Source organism: Schistocerca nitens, chromosome 2, assembly GCF_023898315.1.
Source record: "Schistocerca nitens isolate TAMUIC-IGC-003100 chromosome 2, iqSchNite1.1, whole genome shotgun sequence".
Lineage (NCBI taxonomy): Eukaryota > Metazoa > Arthropoda > Insecta > Orthoptera > Acrididae > Schistocerca > Schistocerca nitens.
In genome coordinates this window covers 211,554,107-211,579,444 of record NC_064615.1, presented here as the reverse complement: position 1 = coordinate 211,579,444, position 25,338 = coordinate 211,554,107, and the positions used below count along the sequence as shown (strand labels likewise).

General features: G+C 39.3%; 1 protein-coding gene across 4 annotated transcripts in view; it reads left to right on the top strand.

Moving 5' to 3' along the window:
• LOC126235928 (uncharacterized) overlaps positions 1 to 25,338 on the top strand; it is a 306,471-nt gene that overhangs the window by 28,995 nt on the left and 252,138 nt on the right. Inside the window, exons 2-3 of one of the 4 annotated variants that reach the window (XR_007544840.1) lie at positions 6,292 to 6,349; positions 13,092 to 16,027. The exons of 1 other annotated variant lie outside the window; for it this stretch is intronic. Coding sequence is in view for 2 of the 3 variants with exons in the window: in XM_049944890.1 (XP_049800847.1) it covers positions 6,292 to 6,349; positions 13,092 to 13,273 (240 nt within the window). In the remaining variant the exon portion in view is untranslated. Of the gene's footprint in view, positions 1 to 6,291; positions 6,350 to 13,091; positions 16,852 to 25,338 lie in introns of those variants that run through there. 2 more of the 4 variants (XM_049944890.1, XM_049944889.1) reach the window with 2 other exon arrangements.

Sequence of the window (25,338 nt, the reverse complement as noted above, 5' to 3'; positions counted from 1 at the left end):
GTCCCAAACATGCTCAATGGGGGACAGATCCGGAGATCTTACTGGCCAGGGTAGTTGACTTACACCTTCTAGAGCACGTTGGGTGGCACGGGATACATGCGGACGTGCATTGTCCTGTTGGAACAGCAAGTTCCCTTGCCGGTCTAGGAATGGTAGAACGATGGGTTCGATGACGGTTTGGATGTACCGTGCACTATTCAGTGTCCCCTCGACGATCACCAGTGGTGTACGGCCAGTGTAGGAGATCGCTCCCCACACCATGATGCCGGGTGTTGGCCCTGTGTGCCTCGGTCGTATGCAGTCCTGATTGTGGCGCTCACCTGCACGGCGCCAAACACGCATACGACCATCATTGGCACCAAGGCAGAAGCGACTCTCATCGCTGAAGACGACACGTCTCCATTCGTCCCTCCATTCACGCCCGTCGCGACACCACTGGAAGTGGGCTGCACGATGTTGGGGCGTGAGCGGAAGACGGCCTAACGGTGTGCGGGACCGTAGCCCAGCTTCATGGAGACGGTTGCGAATGGTCCTCGCCGATACCCCAGGAGCAACAGTGTCCCTAATTTGCTGGGAAGTGGCGGTGCGGTCCCCTACGGCACTGCGTAGGATCCTACGGTCTTGGCGTGCATCCGTGCGTCGCTGCGGTCCGGTCCCAGGTCGACGGGCACGTGCACCTTCCGCCGACCACTGGCGACAACATCGATGTACTGTGGAGACCTCACGCCCCACGTGTTGAGCAATTCGGCGGTACGTCCACCCGGCCTCCCGCATGCCCACTACACGCCCTCGCTCAAAGTCCGTCAACTGCACATACGGTTCACGTCCACGCTGTCGCGGCATGCTACCAGTGTTAAAGACTGCGATGGAGCTCCGTATGCCACGGCAAACTGGCTGACACTGACGGCGGCGGTGCACAAATGCTGCGCAGCTAGCGCCATTCGACGGCCAACACCGCGGTTCCTGGTGTGTCCGCTGTGCCGTGCGTGTGATCATTGCTTGTACAGCCCTCTCGCAGTGTCCGGAGCAAGTATGGTGGGTCTGACACACCGGTGTCAATGTGTTCTTTTTTCCATTTCCAGGAGTGTATATTGAAGTGGCAAGTGAAAATTTGTACCAAGACCCAAACTCGAACCTGGATCTCTTGCTTACTAGGAAGTTGTGTTAGCCACTAAACCACCATGGCACAGCGGTTCACACAACTGCACGGTTTACCCTCGCATGTCTTACTCCTCCACCACTGCACTAAGGCATCTTAGTGCCTAACACGCCTGCCTAGTAAGTGGAAGACCCAGGTTTGATTCCCAACCCTGGTACAAATTTTCACCAACCACTTCACTCTATATACATAAAATCATATCTGTATGAAACCAGTAAAGTCTCTGAAACTATGTCATTTCGTTTGTATAAGTACCTGCTTCTGGGTTTCGGGCCGGATCCCCCATTTACGTTCGATGCTGAGGTTCTATTTCAGAACATGGAGGGCCTCCGCAATTCTGTTCGTGTGTAAGGAGGAGTTTAAAGTAGACTGGCGCAGCAGTGCGAATCTGGATCGAGGAGAGAGCCATACCAGGGTAATCCGTGCAGTTGTGTGAATCGCTGTGCCAAGGCAGCTTAGTGCCTACCTAGTAAGCAGGAGAGCCTGGTTCGATTCCTGAACTGGGTACAAATTTTCGCAGCCGCTTCAGTCTGTACACATAAAATTTTATGAATGCTCGTTCACTAAGCGTGCAGGGTAGTACTGAATTCTGACATGATTGTGAAACATTTAAGCCCTATGATTTAAACAGACTGAACCAAACAAAATAAACTATCCGGAATGACCACGTAGTAACGAAGTTACTTCAGCATGCATTCTTAGCAAGACAATTTTTAAACATGTTTGGTATACACAGTGGTGACAAAAGTCACGGGATAGCGATATGCACGTACACAGAGGGCGGTAGTATCGCGTACAGAAGGCATAAAACGGCAGTGCATTGGCGGAGATGTCATTTGTAGTCAGGTTATTCAAGTGAAAAGGTTTCCGACGTGATTATGGCCGGAAGACGGGAATTAACAGACTATGAACTCAGAATGGTAGTTGGAGTTAGACACATAGGACATTCCGTTTCTGAAATGGTTAGGGATTTCAGTATTCCGAGACCCACAAACGCAATTGTGTGCCGAGAAAACCAAATTTCTGGTATTACCACTCACCATGGAAAACGCGGTGGCCGACAGCCTTCAGTTAACGACCAAGAGCAGTGGCGTTTGCGTAGAGTTTCAGTGCTAACAGACAACCAACACTGTTTGAAACAAAGCACAAATCAATATTTGACGTACGACCAACGTGTGCGTTATGACAGTGCGGCGAAATTTGGCTACGGCAGCAGACGACGGACGCGAGTGTCTTCGAATACAGCATGAATTCTCCTGCAGCGCTTGTGACCACATCGGCTGGAACCTAGATGACAGAAAAAACGTAGCCTGGTCAGAAAATCCTAGATTTCAGTTGGTAAGAGCTAATGGTAGGGTTTGAGAGCGGTGCATACCCAATGAAGGCATGGACCCAATTGGACAACAAGGCGCTGTGCAAGGTAATTGTGCTTCCATGTTGATGGGGGCTGTGTTCACGTGGAATGGACTCAGTCTTGTGGTCCAACTGAACCCATCACTGACTGGAAATGGTTATGTTCCGCTGCTTGGAGACCATTTGCAGTCATTCATGGACTTCATGTTCCTAAACAATGACGGAATTTTTTTTATGACATTGCGCCATGTCACTGGGCCAAAGTTGTTCACAATTGGTTTGGAGAACATTCTGCACAATTCTAGCGAATTATTAGGCCACCCAGATTGCCCGACATGAATCCCACTAACATTTATGGGACATAATCGAGAGGACAGTTTGTGCACGAATTGTGCACCAGCAACACTTTTGCAATTAGGGACGGCTTTAGAGGCAGCGTGGCTAAGTATTTCTACAGGGAACTTCCAGCAACTTGTTAAGTCCATGCCGTGTTGAGCTGCTGCACTACACGGAGCAAAATGGGATCTGACATTATATTAGGAGGTATCATATGACTTTTATCACCTCGGTGTATAAAGGAGTGGGATTCTGAATAATAATAGTGGACTAGAGATTTAGCATTCAAGAATCCAGTTATTTAGTGACATCATTTAGCACTGAACAGGACACTATCAGCACAACTCATTGTCAAGTTGTAATAGCTATAGTCCCATACTTATACTGTATATGAGGCAGGGGAATTAAGTGAATTGGTTCAAAAAATGGCTCTGAGCACTATGGGACTCAACTGCTGAGGTCATTAGTCCCCTAGAACTTAGAACTAGTTAAACCTAACTAACCTAAGGACATCACACACATCCATGCCCGAGGCAGGATTCGAACCTGCGACTGTAGCGGTCTTGCGGTTCCAGACTGCAGCGCAATTAAGTGAATTGGTATGACAATCAGCACTGATAAGCCTCAGTGAAACATAAGGTTTATAATCTGTTTAGGGATAGGTTTCTGCATCATACTCTACCTTCAGGTTGTCAGATCAACAGTGAAGCATAAGAGTGGGAAACTGTGACTACCACTGACAGTAAAACTTTGCAAGGATTCTTTTAATGGGAAAATGGCTGCCAACTAAATAACATTGGTTGAAGACTACATGCTGCTCTGCACATGGTGTGAAATACAATACTAACTCACCATTATTATTATGATAAAATGAATTAATGCTACACACATTACATTGAATTTAGTGATTTTAAATGGGGAGGATGGGTACAAGCCTAATGATGACTACATGAAGGATCTACACAAACAGATACAAGGTCCTCTAATAAACTGAATTTTTGACACCAAGCTTCACTTGATGTAACATATTTCACAGGCAAAAAGTTGTTTTAATATAAACATAGTCATTCCCTTTGCCTGAAGGTGCCACACATTTAAACAGATATTAACTCATAAAATCCAAGTCCACCTAGAATTACATCTCCAAATTTCAGTACAGCATCAATACTCACAAGCTCCTCTCAGCAGACACTCAACTCACAATCTTTTTCTCCCTAAACTTGTCACAACCCTCATCATCAGTCCTCTATGGATAGAGTGGCAAACTGACCAGTTGCCCACACCCACCATAAAGCATGAGATGTTAACCCAATTAGGGTTGGAAAAAACACAAGTATCTGTTGCCCTCTACTCTCTGAACAGAGAAGACTTAGAGAAGATTCTACCCAGCAGGCACAATTTTAAGAACAGTGTGAAAGTTCTGTTCTTCTGCTAAGATGTGATACTGCCAACTAAGTTTGAAAGGGAAACTAAATGGCATATCCCTGGTCTCCCAGAGGAGGACGAAAGGAAACCTCCACTGGCTAGCAGCTGTGCTGCCAGGGAAACGGAAATGAGCATATGGCATAGTGGGCCAGGAGTCCCCCATTCTGGGAAGTTCGGCCACCAAGGGAAAGTACTTGTTTCCATTTCAGGATTTAGTAAAAGAAGGAGGCACATGGTTACCAATCTCAAATGACTGTAGAGAGAAATAAAATAAAGTTCCACAGCAATATTCCTCCAGGCATTAGCAGGAAGATGAATCACATAATCATTATTAATAAATAATACAGATGATATGTCAGTGAATGGCAACATTATGGAGGAGGTACAAAAATAATGTATGTCTTTCATCATTCCAATGCCTGAAGTGAAGCTTCCATAGAGACTCAAAGTTTGATATGAAAGATGAGGATCAAGGAAATTTTGTTAGGCCTTAGGTGCATGGTTCAAAAATGGTTCAAATGGCTCTGAGCACTATGGGACTTTAACTTCTAAGGTCATCAGTCACCTAGAACTTAGAACTACTTAAACCTAACTAACCTAAGAACATCACACGTATCCATGCCCGAGGCAGGACTCGAACCTGCGACCCTAGCAGACGCACAGTTCCAGGCTGTAGCACTTAGAACCACTCCGCCACACCGGCCGGCTTTTGGTGCATGGGAATGTATACATGTTTATAGGGGTTTTTGACAGAACTCTAGGTCCAAAGTCAATGCTCTCAACTTTCTTTTGTGACATGTCATAAACAAGGTTACATTTAATTAATAAACTTATGTAATAAGTCTCAAAATGTTGCCAATGTTGCCCAGGTGAAGGACACAAGTCCACTCTTAAAATTATGAAAGTATGTATTCCAGGATTAACGAACAAATATATTACCTCCTTTTATGCACACATCACAGTGAGAGATAGTTGGCTGTACACAGATAGTTATTATTCTTATATACCACATACAAATTAAATAGGCAGGAGAGGAGGGTTGTGTACCTCTGCTACACACTTATAGTTTGTTCACAATGTCCTGACTGAAATTTCAGGAAGGTGTGAGGAGTGGAGGAAGCAAGCTCCACCTACTGGAGCCCAACACATTGGCAGCTACAGTGACAGTGGTAGTGCAGGGAGAACAAGTTGCACTTTCCTGACAAAGTTCTGGCACTTCACGTGTGCTTACTGGGTTGGCACAGTACAATAAGGCAATCACTTCATAATGGCTACAGTACACATAGGTACTGTATTTTAGATCACTAATGTTGGCAGTAGACAGGCACAAAACTTTCATGGCCTCTAGTCTGCCACCTTCTACTGGCCTAAGTCAATCAGGAACTAGGAAGGACATTGTGAGCCAACTATACTGGTGCATGCAGGGACAGATGTATATGTAGACTCTGTGACACATTGGTACACATATGGACTGATTACCATTTTTTGTGATTTGCAGTTCCTTAAAATCCCATCTGATACGTAATGATCGATACCTATTTTAGTATAAATTATCAAAATTGAGTAAAGAATCCTTATTTTTGTACTGAGAATGTTAGCACAATGTTTCCCAGCCCTTTTGGTTAAGATTGCCTAAGAGTTATTCTATGGATGGTATACACTGTTCCTCCCTCATTCTTTATATCTCTGAAGGAAAGTGTGTAAAACTTGTTTGTTCCACTATTAACCTATCAATTGTGACCACCATGCACCAAGAAACAATACTGAGTTTTGCAGGACAAATGTAAAAGTATCCTCTTTCTAATCATCTCAGTTTTAACTACAGCTAATCTTCCTAGTAAAATATTTTTTGAGTTGGACTCAAAACAAATGTGGTGAACTATACACCATGAGTAATTTGCGTAAATAATATAATTTATATAATCCCATAAATTTTGAGTGCTGTCAGTTTCACAAGTGTCAATGCACTTAGGACATTCATTTGATAACTGTTCGTTTAATTCACATGTATTTTACAGGAGTTAAGCTGGAGGGAAAAGAATTCAGAGGACACTATTTCCACTTCATCAGGGGAAGGTATGTGATATGTATCATACTCTTCCTTTCAGATCAACAACCTGAACAATTAAGTTCAAATGTCTTAAACATTTTGTGTCTGAAGCAGTTGCCAAATGTCTTCCTAAGACATTAATATAAATTTAGATATGTGCTGTTCATGATTGCTAAACTTTCACTAAGTCTAGTTAACACTTATATCTGTTCCTGCAGCTGCATTTTTGTTCCTTTGTTTCCTTTTTCAGTTTCTTTCTTATCTTGAAAAAAACTGTAATGACACTGTGTTCTGCTGTGGTGATGATTTTTTATGGGTGTTATTTGCCAGTATTTGATCTTGTTGTTGTACACAGCATGAGGCAAACAGTGCTGTACTATTAAATACACTACCAAATTCAGTATATCAGTACACGATACATGGCCTAAAATGTTATACACTTCATGGTATGCACACAGCCAAGACAGTTTGCTCTGATCTGTGTGCTCTGTAGGGACCCATGGCATGGGCAATGTTATGGCCAGATCAGGTTGGAAAAGGCTAGTGTCCACTCTGTCTGCTTGCCAGGAGGGTCTAGTCTGAGATGTGGAGGAGGCTCTGCTGGCAGTGACTGAGCACACTGGGTGCACTCAGCTGCAAATCATTGCTCTTGTCAGTACGACTGATGTCTGCTGCCTGCATTCACAGGCCATCCTTAGTTCCTACAGGCAGCAGGCTGATTTGGTGAAGACAGTGGGTCATGCTCACAGAGTGAAAACATAGCTAACATTATGCAGCGTCGCTCCCACAAATGACCATGGTCCTCCAGTTTGGAGGTAATAGGGAGGCTTGAAACAGAGGCTCAGACAATTCCTTGATCATCGTGGTTGTGGATTTTGTGACCTCTGCTATTGGGTGGAGAAATGTATAGCCCCCTAGGTCAGGTGTGTGCACTACATGCAGGAAGCAGCTACCAGGGTACTGGAGTATGTGCAGCAGGCACATGTGGATTTCTTAGGATAGAGAAATCCCTCTACACACCTGTTAAGACACATTCTGAGTGCATACAGAATAGCATTCACCATAGAATATTGGAGAAACAAAATGTTAAAACTGTAGTAGCTAATAGCAAGAGCATCTATGGGAGAGTCCCAGAACTAGTCTCATTTATAAATAGTAAAAAATACCCACATAATACTAGGAACAAATAGCTAGATGAAACTGCATGTCAACAGCAATGAAATCTGGACTCCAAGTGGAATGTATATCATAAAAATAGATTGAATGCTGGTGGTAAAAGTGTGTTTATAGCAATAAAAAATAGAATAATATCTAATGAGATGAATACTGATTCAGAATGTGAAAAAATTTGAGTGAAGATAAGTGTTAAACACAGAACAAACTTGGCTCCTGGATGCCTTTATAGACTCCCTGCCTCAGCAGGAACACCTGAGGGGAAACTTGGAAAACATTTCATGTAATATTCCTGATCATGTGGAGATTTTAACTTATCTGCTATAGTCTAGGAGAGTCAAGTGATTAGGATTGGTAGTAGTCACAGAGAATCATTTAAAATTTCTCTAAGTACCTTACCCCAAAAATTATAATGAACAGTTAATTGGAGAACCAACTCATGAAGAAAAAATATTATACCTGCTGGTGGTAAAAAGACATGAACTTTTTGAATCAGCACAGAACATGGAATCAGTGATCATAAGTCCATTACAGTTTCACTGAATATGGCTGTAAACAGGAATACAAAGAATGGTAGGAAGATCTTTCTGTTTAACAAGGGTGACAAGAGAGAAATTCCAGATTGCCTGACAGGCAAACACAAAAATTTCATTTCCAGCACTGATAGTGTTCTGCATCAGTTGACAGATTTGAAGAGCGTAATACAACATGCTTTAGACAGATATGTGCTGAGTAAAACTGTGAGGGCTGAAAAAGACTACCCATGCTTGGACAACCATGTTAGTAGTCATAATGGCATTGAAACAGGGGATGCCACAGAAAAGGTTGAACTACTAAAAGCCTTTCTACAAAACTATTTTACAGAGGAAGATCACATGGTAGTTACTCCTTTAAATCATTGCATGGGTAAAAATGACACATATCATAACAAGTGACCAAGGAATAGAAAAGCAGTTGAAATCACTTAGAAGAGGAAAGGCCACTGGACCTGACTGGATACCAGTTCATTCCTACACTCCTAGCAGAAGTGAACCATAGGTCTCCAGAGGTGTGAAGTATTGTAATGATTGGAAAAAGCTCAGGTCATTCCCCTTTTCAAGAAGGGATGTTGAAAAGATGCACGGAATTATAGGCCTATACCTTTGACACTGATCTATTGTAGAAGTTTGGAATATGTTTTATGCTCACATATTATGACATTTCTATAGATCAAACATCTCCTCTGTAGACATCAACATGGGTTCCATAAAAAACAATCCTATGAAAGCCAGGTAGATGCTGTGTGACTGCAGAAGTAGCTACTTCCATAAAATATAGGTGTACATACCAAAGCTGGAATGTTTTTAATTTTTAATTTTTGACTTGAGCATGTCTACCCTAAACTTTGATTATTGCCTTCTCGCAAAGTTACTTCATTGCTTTTAAATTTTCATTCTGATGCAGACATCCTTAGAAGTGTCAAAACCTAGGTACATGTATTAAAAAAATATTTGCCACCAGTTGCCACTGTTATTTCTCCATTGAAAGTTATTTATATTAATACAGAACACAACTTCAAAAACATTGACACAAGTAAATTTTGTGCCATCATCACACTTGTGAATTAATACTGAAAAATAGATCACTTTTAATTGTAACTGCATATAGTTCCTCACTGGAAAATTTTGAACTGTTTATGAGGAGTCTCCATTCGCTGCTACACTGTCAGTTAGGTAGTAGCAAGCATTAATAGTCTGTGGTGACTTCAGTGTAGATTTACTAAGGAATTTTGATAGGAAAAATGATGTGGAAAACTTATTTGGATTCTATAATTTGATCTCAATAATTAACTTTCCTATACAGGTGAATAAAGGCACCAAAACCCTAACTGATGATATTTTCTTTGGTGACACTCAAAGTAAGAAAACAATTGTTAACCCAGTAACAAATGATCTCGCTGATCACAAAGCAAAGTCAGTCAGGATAAATAAGACAGTGCCTTACAGTATAAATACTCCTCAGTGGAAATCAGAATAATTAATTACTACAGGACAAATATTTTCAAACATAGTTTAAAGAGATAACCTGGAATAAAATTTATAATTAATCAAATTTCAACATAAAATTTAATCTACTCCATGATAAATTCATATTATTATTTGAAAACAGCTTTCTGCATAAGCTAATCAGAGAGGACATTACACAATGTACAACACCATGGATCACTAGAGTGAGTAAAGTATCTTGTGAAAGGAAATGAGAAGTATATCTATTGGTGAAAACAAGAAGAGATCCTGTAGTAGTTGCACACTACAAAAACGTCTCAGAATTACTAAGAAAACTTATTAAAAATCAAGGAACATCTGTAAAATGTCAGAAATCAATTATTTCAACAACAGATGAAAGGCTATATAGAATATAGTGATATGAGAAACAGGGCAATCAGCAACAGAACAGGATAACATCACTATTGAGCTGAATGGAAAGGCTATAAATGATGAGTCACAGGTACCAAATATATTTAACAATCATTTTTTAAATATAGCAGAAAGTATAAGGACAAACAGTACAAGAGAAAAATCACGGCAGTATGTTGAAAAAGCAACTTTCACAAAATTCAGTCATATGAATATAACACAAACTTCTCCTTCTGGAATTAAGAAAATCATATATCCTCTAAAAATTAAAGCTCATCTGGATTTGATGGTGTTCCCAGTAGAGGACTAAAGATTTGTTCCCATATAATAAGCCTTGTCTTATCACAAATCTGTAATGTATCACTAACTCAAGGCATCTTTCCAGAGAGACTGAAATATGCCCTTGTTAAACCCCTCGTTAATGACATCATTTTCCAAATTTTTTGGGAAGGTGATGAATTCTAGAATAGCATCTCACCTGAGCAATTATGATATCCTCCGCAAATCACAGTTTGGATTTCAGAAGAGTTGCTCTTCTGAGAATGGCATTTACGTGTTCAATCACCAAATATTACGAGAATAAAATAACAAAATAGTGCCATTTGGAATTTCCTGCAGTCTATCTAAGGCATTTGCCTGTGTGAATCACAATATTCTCATATAATGTAATTGGACAGATAAAAAAAATGTACTCACCAAGTGGCAGCAACACACGTAAAGAAGGTATAGATATGCAAGCTTTCGGAGCCAGTGGTTCCTTCTTCTGACAGAAGGGTTGAAAGATAAGGAGAAGGAGTGAAGGAAGAGGACTTGTGAGGTATAGGAAAGGGGTAGAGTTTGGAAAAGTAACCCAGAACCCCAGGTCAGGGGAGACTTGCTGGATGGGATGAGAAGGAAAGACTGATTGTTGGGGACTGTACTGCACGAGATCTGAAAACCTGAGAGCTGCAAGATGGAAGTTAGGGTAATATGCAAGACAGATATTACTGCCAGAACATCATACATGAGTTAATAAGAGCAAAGAGCTAAGTGCATTGTTTATGATAGATGTGGGAGGGTGAAGGCAAAAAATAGACAGACCAAGAGTCAAAGATGTAGAAAACTAAGTTTCCCAAGGCTCAGCCTTACATCTACTACTGTTCCTCACATATTTAAATTATTTTTCATCTATTGTACAACAATCAGAATTAGCTCTTTCTACAGGTGGCTCTAGTATTGTACTCAGTCCAAGAATACATGCAGCAACAGAAGAAATGGTAAACAAGGTTCTTAAACATATCATTCACTGGTTTTCTACAATTGGTCTCACCCTCCATTTTAAAAAACACAACCTATTCAGGTCTGCATATCTAGCGGTACTGCACCAATAAGTTTAAGTCATGGTGAGAAAATAATAGTCAGGGTGGAAAATTCAAAATTGTTAGGTGCCCACACTGATGTGAATTTAAACTGGAAAAAGCACTTTTGGAACTCCTGAAACAACATAGTTCAGCCATATTTGCACTCAGAATCATTGCAAATCTTGGGGAGAGGCAAATCAGTAAGCTGACATATTTGTAGAAATCTGTTTAAGGTGTAGGGTTTCCTGACTATTGCTTCACAATATGTTTATTCCCTCATAAAGTTTGTTGTAAATAATCCACTGCAGTTCAAAAGGAATCATGATGTGCATAACTGCAATACCAGAAGAAAAAATTACTTTCATACTCAACATTAATGTTATTTGTAGCACAAAAGGGGTGCACATTGCCACAACTAAAATTTTTGCCAAATTACCAAGCGATATAAAATGTCTGACAAACAGCAAAGTAAAATATTTAAACAAACTGAAGAAGTTTCTCCTTGACAACTCCTTTTATTCTATAGAAGAATTTCTGTTACTGTAATGTGTAAAAGGTGTTTGGTAAGAATTAGTAACTCACATATGTATAAGCAATAAAAAATAAAAAAAAATAAATAAAAATAAAACAACTTAAAAATGTTCAGCATGTTTCCATATTTACAAATTAATTTGCAGTGTAAATGAAAATGACTCAGTCCATACTATTAAGATGTATTGTGCAAATGATCAATGGAAAATGAAAATAAATTACTAAGTTCTTTATAGCAATTTCACTAAGTTGTTATCAAGATATTATTTGAAAAGAGGGAATGGATGTTCATATCTCCTGGCTGGAAATTTATTTGGTGATCTGGGATAGCTTCAACATTTCTCTTAAGCCAATATCCTGGCCAGAACCATCCATGGGGCTTCTAGCAACTATTCTTGTGTACCTAAGACCACCTTCCTCTTAAACATTCCAATGTTATTATTCACATGACAGGTATAAAAAATTCTATTATAAGAGATGCTTTATGATCATGTGATGTGTGTGTGTACTGTGGTGCTGATAAAGACAGTAGATGATTATTTCAGTGTTCACTGAGATCCATTAATTATTAAAATGTGCATTCAAATGACATGTATAAATTCAGTGTGTCAAATAACATAATAATCAAACAGATAACAACAGTGTGCCATATGAGACCACTGTATTTTCTAATCAGCTTTTTGTGATGTTACAGGAATCATGCTAAAATGCATCCAATTCAAAAACCATTAGTACTTTGTCAGGAACAGTATCCCATAACAGCAATTTACATTATAAACATGCGGGCTATAGTTATTATTTATCATATACTATCATATTAATCACTGTTGGGTACTGAATATTCTCATAGCTATTTAACTAGTGTGATTTGGTCTCTCTGATTTTTAATTTCCTGATTGGGAGCTTTGTAAAATATTAATTCTTTACCCTGCATTGGTGTTATATTTTCATTGTCTGATACTTATCAATTGTCTTCATATGCTTTACACACTGACTGTAACATGTTCAAATCAACAATAGTTTACAGAAACTCTGGGTGCACTTCGACATCATGCCCATGGCCCAACAGACATGACCACTTTTCCCAACAGCATACTTTGCTAAAAGTTCAACCTTGCTATGTTTCAATATCTAGTTTCAAATAGCCAGTGTAGTCTGATATACAGATATTGACATTCAAGCCACAGCAGCAATGAACTCCAAATTTTTTTGTATAAAATCTAGTTAATATGCTCTCTGACAAAGTTAAAATGTTCTCTACTTGTTTAATTGCTTGATCTGCTACATCACAAGCTCAAATTCATTATTAAAATTTACTTATCTTACAGGTGCGTCAAATGCTGAGATTTATGTAAGACCGGAAGTGCTACAACTGTTACGTCTTAGGAACAGACCCATAAAAAAACACTTCAATACTATGCCAGCATGGGTGCTAGGAAGTGAACAAGAAAAATCATCAATGGTAATTCTGCTGCCTGAAGGCTCAGCAGATAATGAACAGGTTTTCTGATGTTCAGATAGACAATGGAATTTATTCTTTCAAACATTGTGCCAATGGAAATAAATAACAAGAACAACAGAAATTTACTGTACCGTAAAGAAATAATATGTGCCATTGAGCAGCTATATGTAATAGGAATAATGTACAGAGTAACGGAAATCAGACTGAAACTCCATATAATACATCATAGACTTCTGTTGTCAAACCTCATCACAGCTCTTCCAATCCACTTGTATGAGCTTTTGCTTCTGATTGGTTGAAAATAATGAACTGACAACACTGATAAATTACATATCTAGTCTGACTGTAACTATTTTTGCAAGCAGTCATTGCTGTTTTCCTTCTTAGTTATTTATGAATTTCATGTACAAAGCATAGATTCCAAGTGTGAATAACTTTTACACACATAAAAGTGAGTGAGTTAAAGATGCAGTCAAAGTATGTTGTACGTGCGTTGAGTTGACTTCAATTCAGTTTTAGCTGTGTTTCCCTGTCACTCTAATAACCCATCATTTTCTTTGTTATTCATCCAGTTTCAGCAGTTGCTCCATTTCTGCTGACTTTGTTATCGGTTTCATGTGCATATTTCTAAGAAACCTCCCATGTAAGAAGAGAAATTTTGAATGAATGATCATGTGATACTGGGCAATAATCTAAGGAAGTGAACTAAGATTCTCCCTCATGTACCTTATCGAAGTTCTTATAGCACTTGTCTTAGATTAGAAATCTTCATTGGTAATACCAGTTAATTCTCTTCTTTATGCTGGATAGTAATTATTATAAACAGCTGCATCTTCATTGTCATTATTTATTAAACAAGTAAGGATTTGTACTATCAATGCTTATAAATATGAAAAAACAGATACTGTTACCAGGGTTTGCTGCATTACACCATCATGGATTGGAAAAAGCTTATAAATGTTGTTGTACCCTACCATTCAGTTCTTAAATTGTAATGCATCTAACTGTACCTTCTATTTTTATTTCTCTAAAAAGTTTTCCACATATTAAGTAAAGTTTCTCACTTTGCCATCACAACTTGATCTCACCTTTCTCAATGTTTTTATTAATGTGGCTTTCTTACTTTCTGCCTTAATAACTTATTACAGGTACCTCTATAATTATAATTCCATTTACTTTGAGAAAAAATATGTTTGCATATCTTCGATCCTACCTTATCCGATATGTTTACCAAAGCATGCCTTGCTGTAAAACAGAGCAGGTATAACTTTTGTGTGAGTGCAGTTTTTGCCTAGTTGTAGTGGACTATAATGCAAGTTCCCTGATATTCACAAGCAATTTTCATCATTTATAGTCTCCAAATTATGACACTTACTTTTTTCTGTTCTAATGGAAGTATATACTTTTTTTCTGTGGCACTTGAAAGAAGCTTCTAAGAGAACTTCAATGACAGAGCATGTGTGGGACTTGGTCAAATATTATCAGAATAACAGCACTGCAAACCACTGTCCCACCACCAGGAGAAGAGGTTCCATCAACATCTGCCCTGTTATACTGAATGTAAGCAAACGCAAAACTCAGGTATGGTTCTTGTGTTTACCTGAGTGCATGAAGCCCACCAGTCTGTGTCTGCTGTTGTAGTAATCAGACAACTTGCTTGTAAAACTGTTGAGACACTCACATTGTGCACTGAGCATTGTTTATGGTGAACATTGTGAAACTGATAGAGAAGCGGTGCAGTTGTACATTGAAGAGTGTCCAGATTGTGCCAAGCAGTCATGCTCTATCTTTTTAAACGTTATAAATAAAGATCTAGAAACTTGTAGTGTGGAGAGTAAAATATGCCAAGGGAAAAGAAGAGCAACTGATGAAAGATATTAAACTAACATTTTAAAGGGGTAACACACAATGCAAATGTCACTAACTGGTAGTTCGGAAGTACAAGAGGTATCAATCAAATGTGCATTCTGCGAACACTGCATTCCATCATATTTCGTCTTCTTCAAATTTCACTACATCTACAGCTTCATGGCAGTGACTATCCGAATTTGATTACAGCCCTCTCAATGTTATCTACAAAAAGTGCAAAGTGAGGCGGCATATCTAAGCAAAATTTTGTTAAAGGAAGAAGCATCATTTGCAAACCGTAGGCAAGTCAGTCTTCACAAAGTGCACTAATCATCAGTTGAAAATCCATGCTGACTCAAAGAATGTTCTTGGTCTTTCAATATTTGGTGCATGCTTTTCAAAACCTGCAACACTGGTCTCTGTGTTATTGATGGAATTCTAAATACATTCAAGTAATGTGAGTTCCTAAGATATACTGCTGCTGCAGTTATTGGACGACATCCCACTGAACATGAAGCAGTCAGTGTGGTACCAACATGATGGATATCCCTCTCATTCCACACGTATGTTGACAGGCCCTCTTAAGGGGACATTTGTAGAGCATTGGAACAGTTGTTCAGGAAATGCAAAATGGTCTACAGACTCACCTAACTTAACACATCTACACCTTTATCTGTGGTGAGATTTAATGCAAGACGTTTATTACAAAACACTGATGACTCCCAAAGAAATGAAATGCCTTGTAACACATTGATTCCAGATGAAATTCAATGTGCAGGCTGTTTCACCAGAATCACTTCATAGTGTGCAGCAATGCTCAAGGAAACATTTTAAGCACATGGTATGATAGCCATGATAATACACATATAAACCATACCCTGAGTTCTGTCCTTGCTTACATTTGGGGTAATATGGCAGACATTCATGGAACCTCCTCCCCTGATGGTGAGACAGGTCCATGGTGCTGTTATCTTGTTACTGTTTGATCATATCCATGGAACCTCTTCCCCTGATGGTGAGACACATCCATGGTGCGGTTCTAGGCACTTCAGTCCAGAACTGCGCGACTGGTATGGTCACAGGTTCAAATCCTGCCTTGGGCATGGATGTGTGTGATGTCCTTTGCTTAGTTAGATTAAAGTAGTTCAAAGTTCTAGGGGACTGATGACCTCAGATGTTAAGTCCCACAGTGCTCAGAGTCATTAGTTATCTTGATACTGTTTGATCATGTCCCATGCATGTTATGTCAATAAAAATTACTTGTGAATATTGGGAAATTCACTGTATTGTCTGCTATAACTTGAAAAAAATGTAGCGTCTCAATATATTTATTCATTCTGGACATATTTGTGATGGCCTGCCTTAGCTGCCTCAATCTATCTAGAGTAAGTTCTGTTGTAGGTGGTGTATAATTGCCTTACTCCAATCCATAGATAATGAATCTCGGTTGTGTGGATGAATCATATGGGTTCCTGTTGTGCTGCTAATGCAGTTGTGTGTTACACAGTAATAACAAGAAACACATAAATCCGATACCTGTCTGTTATTTTGATGATACACAACATTCACTAACATATTTATTAGTGGTGCTCTATACCACTCATATATAGTTTCATTCTACAACAAAATTCTCACAGCTTATTTTTCTGTTTTTAACTTTCTACCAATTTTTCTTGGTAGAAATACGTGTATAAAGAACACAAAATAAATAATCCTTTGTTATTTTAATTTTAAATAGCAGCAACATAAGATTACTTTTTGGAATTTGAAAGACAATATATACCTCTAAGAAAATCCTGTATTCTTGTCACTAGTAACACTTTTTGTTTCCAATTACTTCTGTGTTTTATGATTAATAAACAAATAAATAAGTTTTTTTAAATTGTTTTTGCTTTTACTTCGTAATTCAGTTAGTAGCTGGTTGTTTACTTTCCATTTCTGGTTGATATTCAGTCATTTACTCACACCGTTCCATAGATCCCATACATAAAGAGAACCTTCAGGGATATGGAACAAGTCAGGATATATATTCACAAAAGATAAAATGTGCTTCATTTAGTGTGTGGCCATTAATGTCTACTTATGGCACAACAGATCATTACTGTTTATTTTAAATTGTGTAACATAAGTCTTTGTGAGACTTAAACTGTTAGCTGTGAACAACTTGTAGGGCTGTTCAGCTGGTATCTGGTCTGTTTCTACTGAGTTTGAGTTTGGATTTATGCTTGTGTTATCATCAAACATTATAGCTTCTGCACTGCAATTCAGTCACTGAAAAATCATTTATGTAAATTAAACAAGATGGAGCCCAGTACTGATCCTTGCAGCATTTCATGTATTATGTTCTCACATTCTGACATTACTTTCAAGCCTATGTGGCACAATTGATAGGCATACTAGAGGCACTGTCCACTACATTTGTGCAAAGCATCATCAAATCTTTACTGCCATCTCCATTTTGTGATCGGCTGGACCTTACTTTCTGAGTAGTCCCCATACAGGGGCAGAAAAAGAAATTAGTACACCTGGAAAGGCAACATTGATTCTGGTCTGATTATGGCATATGCTACCTGGGGGATAGTAGATGTACTGATAATGATTTGAACATCATCCACGTACAGATAGTGTAGTGGCATAGGTACCAGTGTGCCATCTGTGTCTACTCTTTTAATAGGGAATGCTCACAGCCAGAAAGCTCAGTGTGGTGCACATGTGTGAAGCAATCAGGCAAACATGTCATGGAGATGCACTCATGTTCCCTTCAGCCAACTGCTGAAAGGGATCAAACTGTGGCCTTCTGAGTGATAAGATGGTCCTTTCAAAAAATTGCCACACAATTCGGACATGCTGTGTTAGATGTGTAGTGATGCTGGTACCAGTGGCCCATGAATGTTCTCACACCCATAGATGATAATCTGGATGCCTATGCACCACAGATGCCCACCAGGATCATTGTGTTGTGAGGGCAGCAATGGCAGATTGTACAGCTATCACAGCACAGATAAGAGGGCTTGTGAACCCAGGCATGTTGATACAAACTGTTGTGAACTGGTTATTGGCAGTGGAACTTGGTTCAAATGGCTCTGAGCACTATGAGACTTAACATCTTAGGTCATCAGTCCCCTAGAACTTAGAACTACTTAAACCTAACTAACCTAAGGACGTCACACACATCCATGCCCGAGGCAGGATTTGAACCTGTGACCATAGCAGTCCCACGGTTCTGGACTGCAGCGCCTAGAACCACATGGCCACTGCCGGTGGCAGTGGAACTATGGGCACACACACCTCTAGCCCTTCTTCAACTCATGCCACAGCATCGACATGCGTAGCTTGACTGGTGCTGTCAGAGGATCACTTGAAGATGGCGTGACATGCTGTAGTCTTCAGTGATGAATGCAGAGAGGACTCTAGTAGGAGCCACAGTGAAATATTAACTCTTACCATATTTTGACATGGGCAGCAGCATGAACTACTAACCAACATACAGAAACTTGTGAGTGTGAATGAGCTACAAGCTGAAAACATACTCAAGCAAGACCTTGAAGTTTTTGTTCTATACTTACATAATATTGACAGCTAAAGTAATGTCTGCACATGAGAGGGTGCTAGGTGCAAACCACATTACTGGCATCTGTAGTGGAATAGTCTGATAAAGCCTTCATGCTATCAACACATAAGTATTGTATGCATTATTTCAGACAAGCTTAATGGTACCTCCTTACCAATGCAAACAAAATACTATTCAAACAATAAACAAGTGTTTATATTTGGTGAAAAATAAACATTTTGTTTTGAACTAGCATTTACAAAACAGTAATTAAAACATTCAAATATCACGCACAGGAAAAAACAGCTTTTCTTTTCTAATATTAAGAATTCCCAGTCTCAAACAAAATATTCTCTAATTATGTCTAATCATGCAGCAATTCAAAACAGAATCTAGGATTTATTGGACATTTGTTGAATCTTTATGCATGACCTGACCAGTGTAATTTCTGCTTCTCTTCATTATGGCAGCATTTTGGTTCGCACTCTTTCAGAATAAATGTTTTCTAATGGACAATCTTTCTCATATTTCTTCGAATTTCCATTGGGGGAAATAGTTCCCATATAATTTTTTATTCTACATTCATACAGCTCCATTTTACTCACTGAGTATTCTTTGTACAGGTAAAGTGAATTGAAAAGTAGCATTTCTCAAACAAAGGAAAATCCAGGATGACCCCAACCTTATAATCCTACGTGCTGACAAAGGCTCCACTTCTGTTGTTTTGAGCAGCAAGGATTACTTGGTACATGGACTCGACCAGCTGTCAGATTCATCCACCTACAAACCTGCCACAGTGACCTCATTTCAGAAATCCAGCAGGATCTCCAGTCTCTACTCAAATCCTTAGGCCCGTCCCAGAACCTCTCCCCAATGTCCATCTCTCTCCTGACCCCTACCATCAACACCTACAGCCTATTACCAGCAACCTACCCTCCTGCATGAAAGATACCAATCATTTCCTACACCAACTCTCTACGGTTCCTGTCCTCTTACCACGGCACTCTGCCCATCACTACTGATGCACCTCCCTTTATACTAACAGCCCTGATGCCCATGGCCTTACCACTATTGAACAATACCTTTCTCAACACTTGATGAATTCCAAACCAACCACCTCCTTCCTAATTGTCATGACCAACTATATCCTCACCCACAACTACTTCTCCTTTGAAGGCATTACCTACAAACAAATCTGGAGTATGTCTATGGGCACCCACAAGAAACCATCCTATGCTAACCTTTTCATGGCCCATCTAGAGGAATCCTTCCTAAACACCCAGAATCCCAAACTCCTCATCTTCATCATCTGGATCGAGGGCAAGGGCACCCCATCCACATTCCTCCAGTACCTCGACACTTTCTCCCCCATTCACTTCCCCTCGCCCTAGTCAACCCACCAAGCCAATTCCCTCAATGTTGACGTCCACCTCAAAGATGACTATATCAGTACCTCTGTCTATATCAAACCTACCAACCACCAGCAATACCTCCACGTTGACAGCTGCCACCCATTCAATACCAACAAGTTCCTTCCATACAGCCTAGCCACCAATGGCTGTTGCATCTGTAGAGATGAGGGGTCTCTCTTTAAATATACTGAGAGTCTCACTGAGAAATGTCCTGCCCACTAGCCTCCCATCTCCTCCCACAATGGTATTCTGCCACTCATCAAACCGACATAATATCCTTGTTCATCCCTACACAACCCCTGCTCCTAACCCCTTGCCTCATCGCTCATATCCCTCCAGCCCTGTCTCCTATCCCATCAAAGGAAGGGCTATCTGTAAAACCAGTCATGTGATTACAAGCTAAGCTGCAAACACTGTGCTCCATTCTACATCTGCATGACAACCAACAAGCTGTGTGTCTGTACAAATGGCGACCAACAATCTATGGCCAAGAAAAAACTGGACCACCCTGTTGCTGAGCACACTGCCCAACATGACATCCTTCATTTCAATTACTGCTTTACAGCCTTTGCTGTTTGGAGCATTCCCACCAACACCAGCTTTTCTGAATTGCACAGGTAAAACTCTCCCTGCAATACATCCTACATTCCCGTAACCCTTTTGGCCTCAACCTTTATTAGTCGTTGTCCTTACCCATCTAGCCCCTTCCCTGTTTCCATTCCAGCAGTACACAGCCCTCTATTCCACCAACACACCCAGTACCCAGTCTTATTACTTCTCTCCTTTTCCTCTAACACTCTCTCTACCCCCAACCTCCATCTAACCTCCCGACTGCACCTAGCTGCTCCACTCTCCACCTCGTCCCTGTGCACTCCCAGCATCCCTCCCCCTTCCCGTGCCAGCCTCCTCCTTACCACCATCTGGTAGCCTCTTCCATAATGCACTGCTGCTCGCTGTCTGGCTCCAGCTGCCAGAGATTGTGGTCATTTGTGCGTGTGCATGTGTGTACGCACATGTTTTGTCTAATTCTGAAAAATGCCTTGTTGGCCAAAAGCTGGTTGTCTGACAGTCTTTTTCTTGTGCCTTTCTGTGACTCGGTATCTCAGCTATATGGAAAGGAGCATTTCTGTTACATGAAAGAATAGTTTTCTTAAGCTGGTATATAGCCTTACATTCACATGAATAGTATGAAAGCATCTGATACTGCCTATCAATGTGAGGCATATTTGCATTTTATTTGACAATTGGTGGAAGTTTTGAGGTCATTTTCTGGTGTTAATTCTGTGGAAATATAGTATCTCATCCCCCATTTTTTATCATTACACTTTGCGAGTACAGAACAATTGTATTTCCTTCTCTCAGTTTGGCAGATACTTCTTTAAGGATGCTCCTCCTATTTAAGCTTAGTGTTTTTTTTTTATATAAGCAAAAGGGTTTTAGATAATGTATGGCTTTCCTAATAATTAGGCCTGTCCATGTAAATGTGTGTGATTGCCAACATAAGGCTACTTAAAAAAAATGTGAAATGAGCTTTCCAACATGACTTTTCCAACTATACTGTCAAGCGTCCCCTTGTACACAGATCACTTACTTGCAAAACCATCCAGATTCTTCAACATGTACATTCTGATACCATATTTACACATTTTATTTGGTATGTATCATATAAATGACAATCTCCATCTCAATTGAATCATCAATTCATTTAACAGTATCTCTTCATGAGTAATACACTTGACATAATTTGCTGTTAAAATAATTTGGTATAGGCCCTACTTAGTATTGCAAAATCATTTATTTGGGTGTCTTGGCTGTGGCTTTTTTAGCAAAGTATAATAAGTGTAACATGATTATAAAGCCATATCTGCACACACTCATCACTACTGCTCTGTTTTGAGGCTAGAGATCTTCCTTGCAGTAGTGGCGACAGATTCAAGTGTTCGTAATATTCCTGTGCGCGAAAAATTACAGCTCCGTAGTGAAAAACAATGTGAATGATAATGGTGTTACAACAAAATTAAATGAACGTATTATCAGCCTACAGAAAATTGTCGAAGTGCTTCGTAAAGAAATTTCATGGCTCAAGAAAGAAAATTATGATCTCCGATCAAAACAAGGTACGTACTACACGCGGGACTCGGTGCAAAACGTTTCGCCTGCTTCCAAAAACTGGAACAAAGCTACGTTTAAAAACAACCAAGCTACGTTTAAAAACAACAAACAAGAAGTGTTAAATCGTGTGAACAATGACCGCAACGTTAATTTCGTGCATGAAAACTCATTTGAAGTACTCGCAATTGTAGACAGCGAGGGTAAAACGAGCCGTTATGAGTCGCTTGGGAAGAAAAACATTCAAGATAGTAGGCCTAAAACCACCAGTGAACAGTCTAAACACATCAAAAAATCTCGAAACAGTGATAAAGTGTCGTATGAACTTCATGAGACAATACTGGTACAAAATGACCTCGAAGTACGTCACAAAATACCGATACAAACAGACACTCAAACGAAAAACATTGTAACAGATAACTCGCATAATAAAATACTCATGCTTTCAGATAGTCATGGCCATGGACTCGCAAAGAAAATTAAAGAGAAAACTAATAGAAGTTTGTGTAACATAGTAAAACCGGGAGCCCCACTAGGGGAAATAATAAAAACGACTGAATCTAGAGAGGTTAAAAATCTACACGATAAAGACTGTGTAATACTCATCGGAGGTTCAAACGATGTATATAAAAATGAAACTGCAAATGCTACACGTTATCTTAAACAGTGTCTGAAGAACCTCACGCATACAAAAGATAATCGTGAATACACCACATCGGCACGATCTGGATAACCAATCATGTGTAAATACAGAAATACAAAAAGCCAACTATCAGTTTGCCAAGATCTGTAGACGTTTTAAAAATGTTAAATGTGTTAATATAAATAATATAGGTCGTAGATTCCATACACAACATGGACTACACTGAAACAGTATTGGGAAAGAATATCTGGCGAACATGATAATGAAGGAATTAAAACTACTTCAAAACACCTTCAACACAAAAACAACTGTTATACCACTATCAGTAATAGAACATTCCACAGTACAAGAAAAATCAACAAAGGCAGTCATCTCGTCAGCAGCAGAACTGACATCAGCAGAACCTTCACCACCACCACCAACAATAAGAACAGGAGACACAGCAACAGTGGGACAGACAACAGCAAAGCCAGCAACAGCAGTAGCACCAGAAACCACAGTACCAATGGAGAAGCCACCAGCTAAACCACACCCCATCAGAAGGAGCCAGAGGACAAGAAAGTACATCACTCCAAAGTAGGATTTTTTATGGTTCAGCACCAAGAGGAGAAAAAAACTGGGACAAACCAGCGCAAAGCATCAGTCACTGTCAACAAAATGCAAACAAAAGATACAGGCAAGGTAAGCTGTGCTCGTTTCTCAGTCTTTCATCAAAATATACAATCTGTCAGAAACAAAGTGCAACAATTAGAAGTGGAACTACAAACTTTAAACAGTTCAGTCACATGCATTACTGAACATTGGTGTAGAGGAACTGAAATAACATTAATAAATTTAAGCTCATATATACTAGCATGTCATTATAGTAGAACCACCATTAGAGGTGGTGGATCATGTATATATGTTAAGCAAGGAATTGCCTATAAAATTAGAAATGATATTAATTCTGTAAGTGAGGAAAAACACATAGAAATATCAGCCATAGAGATAAGTAAGACAGATGAGGCACAAAGGTTAACTATAATATGTATTTACCATTCACCCAGTGGTGATATAGATACTTTCACTGCAAAACTAATCCAGATTCTAGACATGGCTTCGAATCCTAAAGGGAAGGTTCTCATTTGTGGAGACTTAAATATAAACACACAAAACCCAGATAGATTCTGTAACTCATTCTTGAATATATTGTGCTGTTATAAGTTATCACCATTAGTTAACAGAGCCACGAGGATAGCCAAAAACTCATCATCAACAATTGATTACATCATCACAGACATAGATAAAGAAAGTTGTGAAATTATTGTAGATAACCTTGGCCTTTCTGATCACTCCTGTCAAATCCTAAAATTAAACATAAATATAGACAATACAACTAAAACATACACATACAGAAGGGTTTTCTCCAAACCAAACAGATCAGAATTTGTCAAGCAAATAAACAGTATAACTTGGGAAGAAGTGTATGCTGAAACTAGTGTAAATAAGAAATTTTCTAAATTCATCTCACTATTTAAACTCAGATTTGATGAAGCATTCCCAAAGGTGCAAACTGCAGTACACTCACACAAAAGAAATACCTGGGTGACCAAAGGAATAAGGAAATCCTCTGCAACACTCAAACAACTGAACAGGTTAAAAAACTACCATAGTGATCCTGGTTTCCTAAACTACTACCACACATACAAAAGAATATACAGAAGAGTATTACGAGATGCAAAAAAAGCCCACAATGACAGTATTATAGAAAAGCCAGAAAATAAAATTAAAGCAGCCTGGACTGTTACCAAACAGGAAACAAACAGTAATAAATTAAAAACAGTAAACATTCAAATTAAACATAATGGTGCTATTATACATAACCCAAATACACTAGTAAATACTGTAAATGAGTACTTCAGCAGTGTTGCTACCAAGCTACAGCAAAAGTTTGGCAAAAAACAGCCTGAACAAAAATTGAACTATATGGATAACTCAATGTTACTGTTACCGACTTCTACAGAAGAAGTAAGGATGGTTGTGAAGAATCTAAAGAATAAAACATCAGCAGGTTTAGATGAAGTGCCAGTGTGCTTACTGAAGGACTGCATTGACAGCATACAACATCCTTGGGCACACATCATAAATGAATCTTTCACTGCAGGCTGCTTCCCAGAATACTTAAAATGTGCAAAAGTTTTGCCTCTATTTAAGAAAGGCGATCCAGAAAATATAGAAAACTATAGGCCCATCTCATTGCTCCCATCCTTTTCCAAGGTAATAGAAAATATAATGAAAAAGAGACTAATGGATTTCCTAAACAAGTACAACCTACTGTGTAAAGAACAATTTGGTTTCAGGCCAGGAAGAAGCACAGGTTCAGCAGTAGCTCACTTCACAAATTTTGTCTTAGAAGCACTTGACGAAGGTGAACATGTAACAGGCATTTTCCTCAACCTTAGCAAAGCATTTGACGCGGTAGACCACAAAATACTACTAAACAAAATGGAGGCACTAGGAATAAGGGGAACAGTAAATAATTGGTTTCAATCATACTTGGAAAATAGGGTAC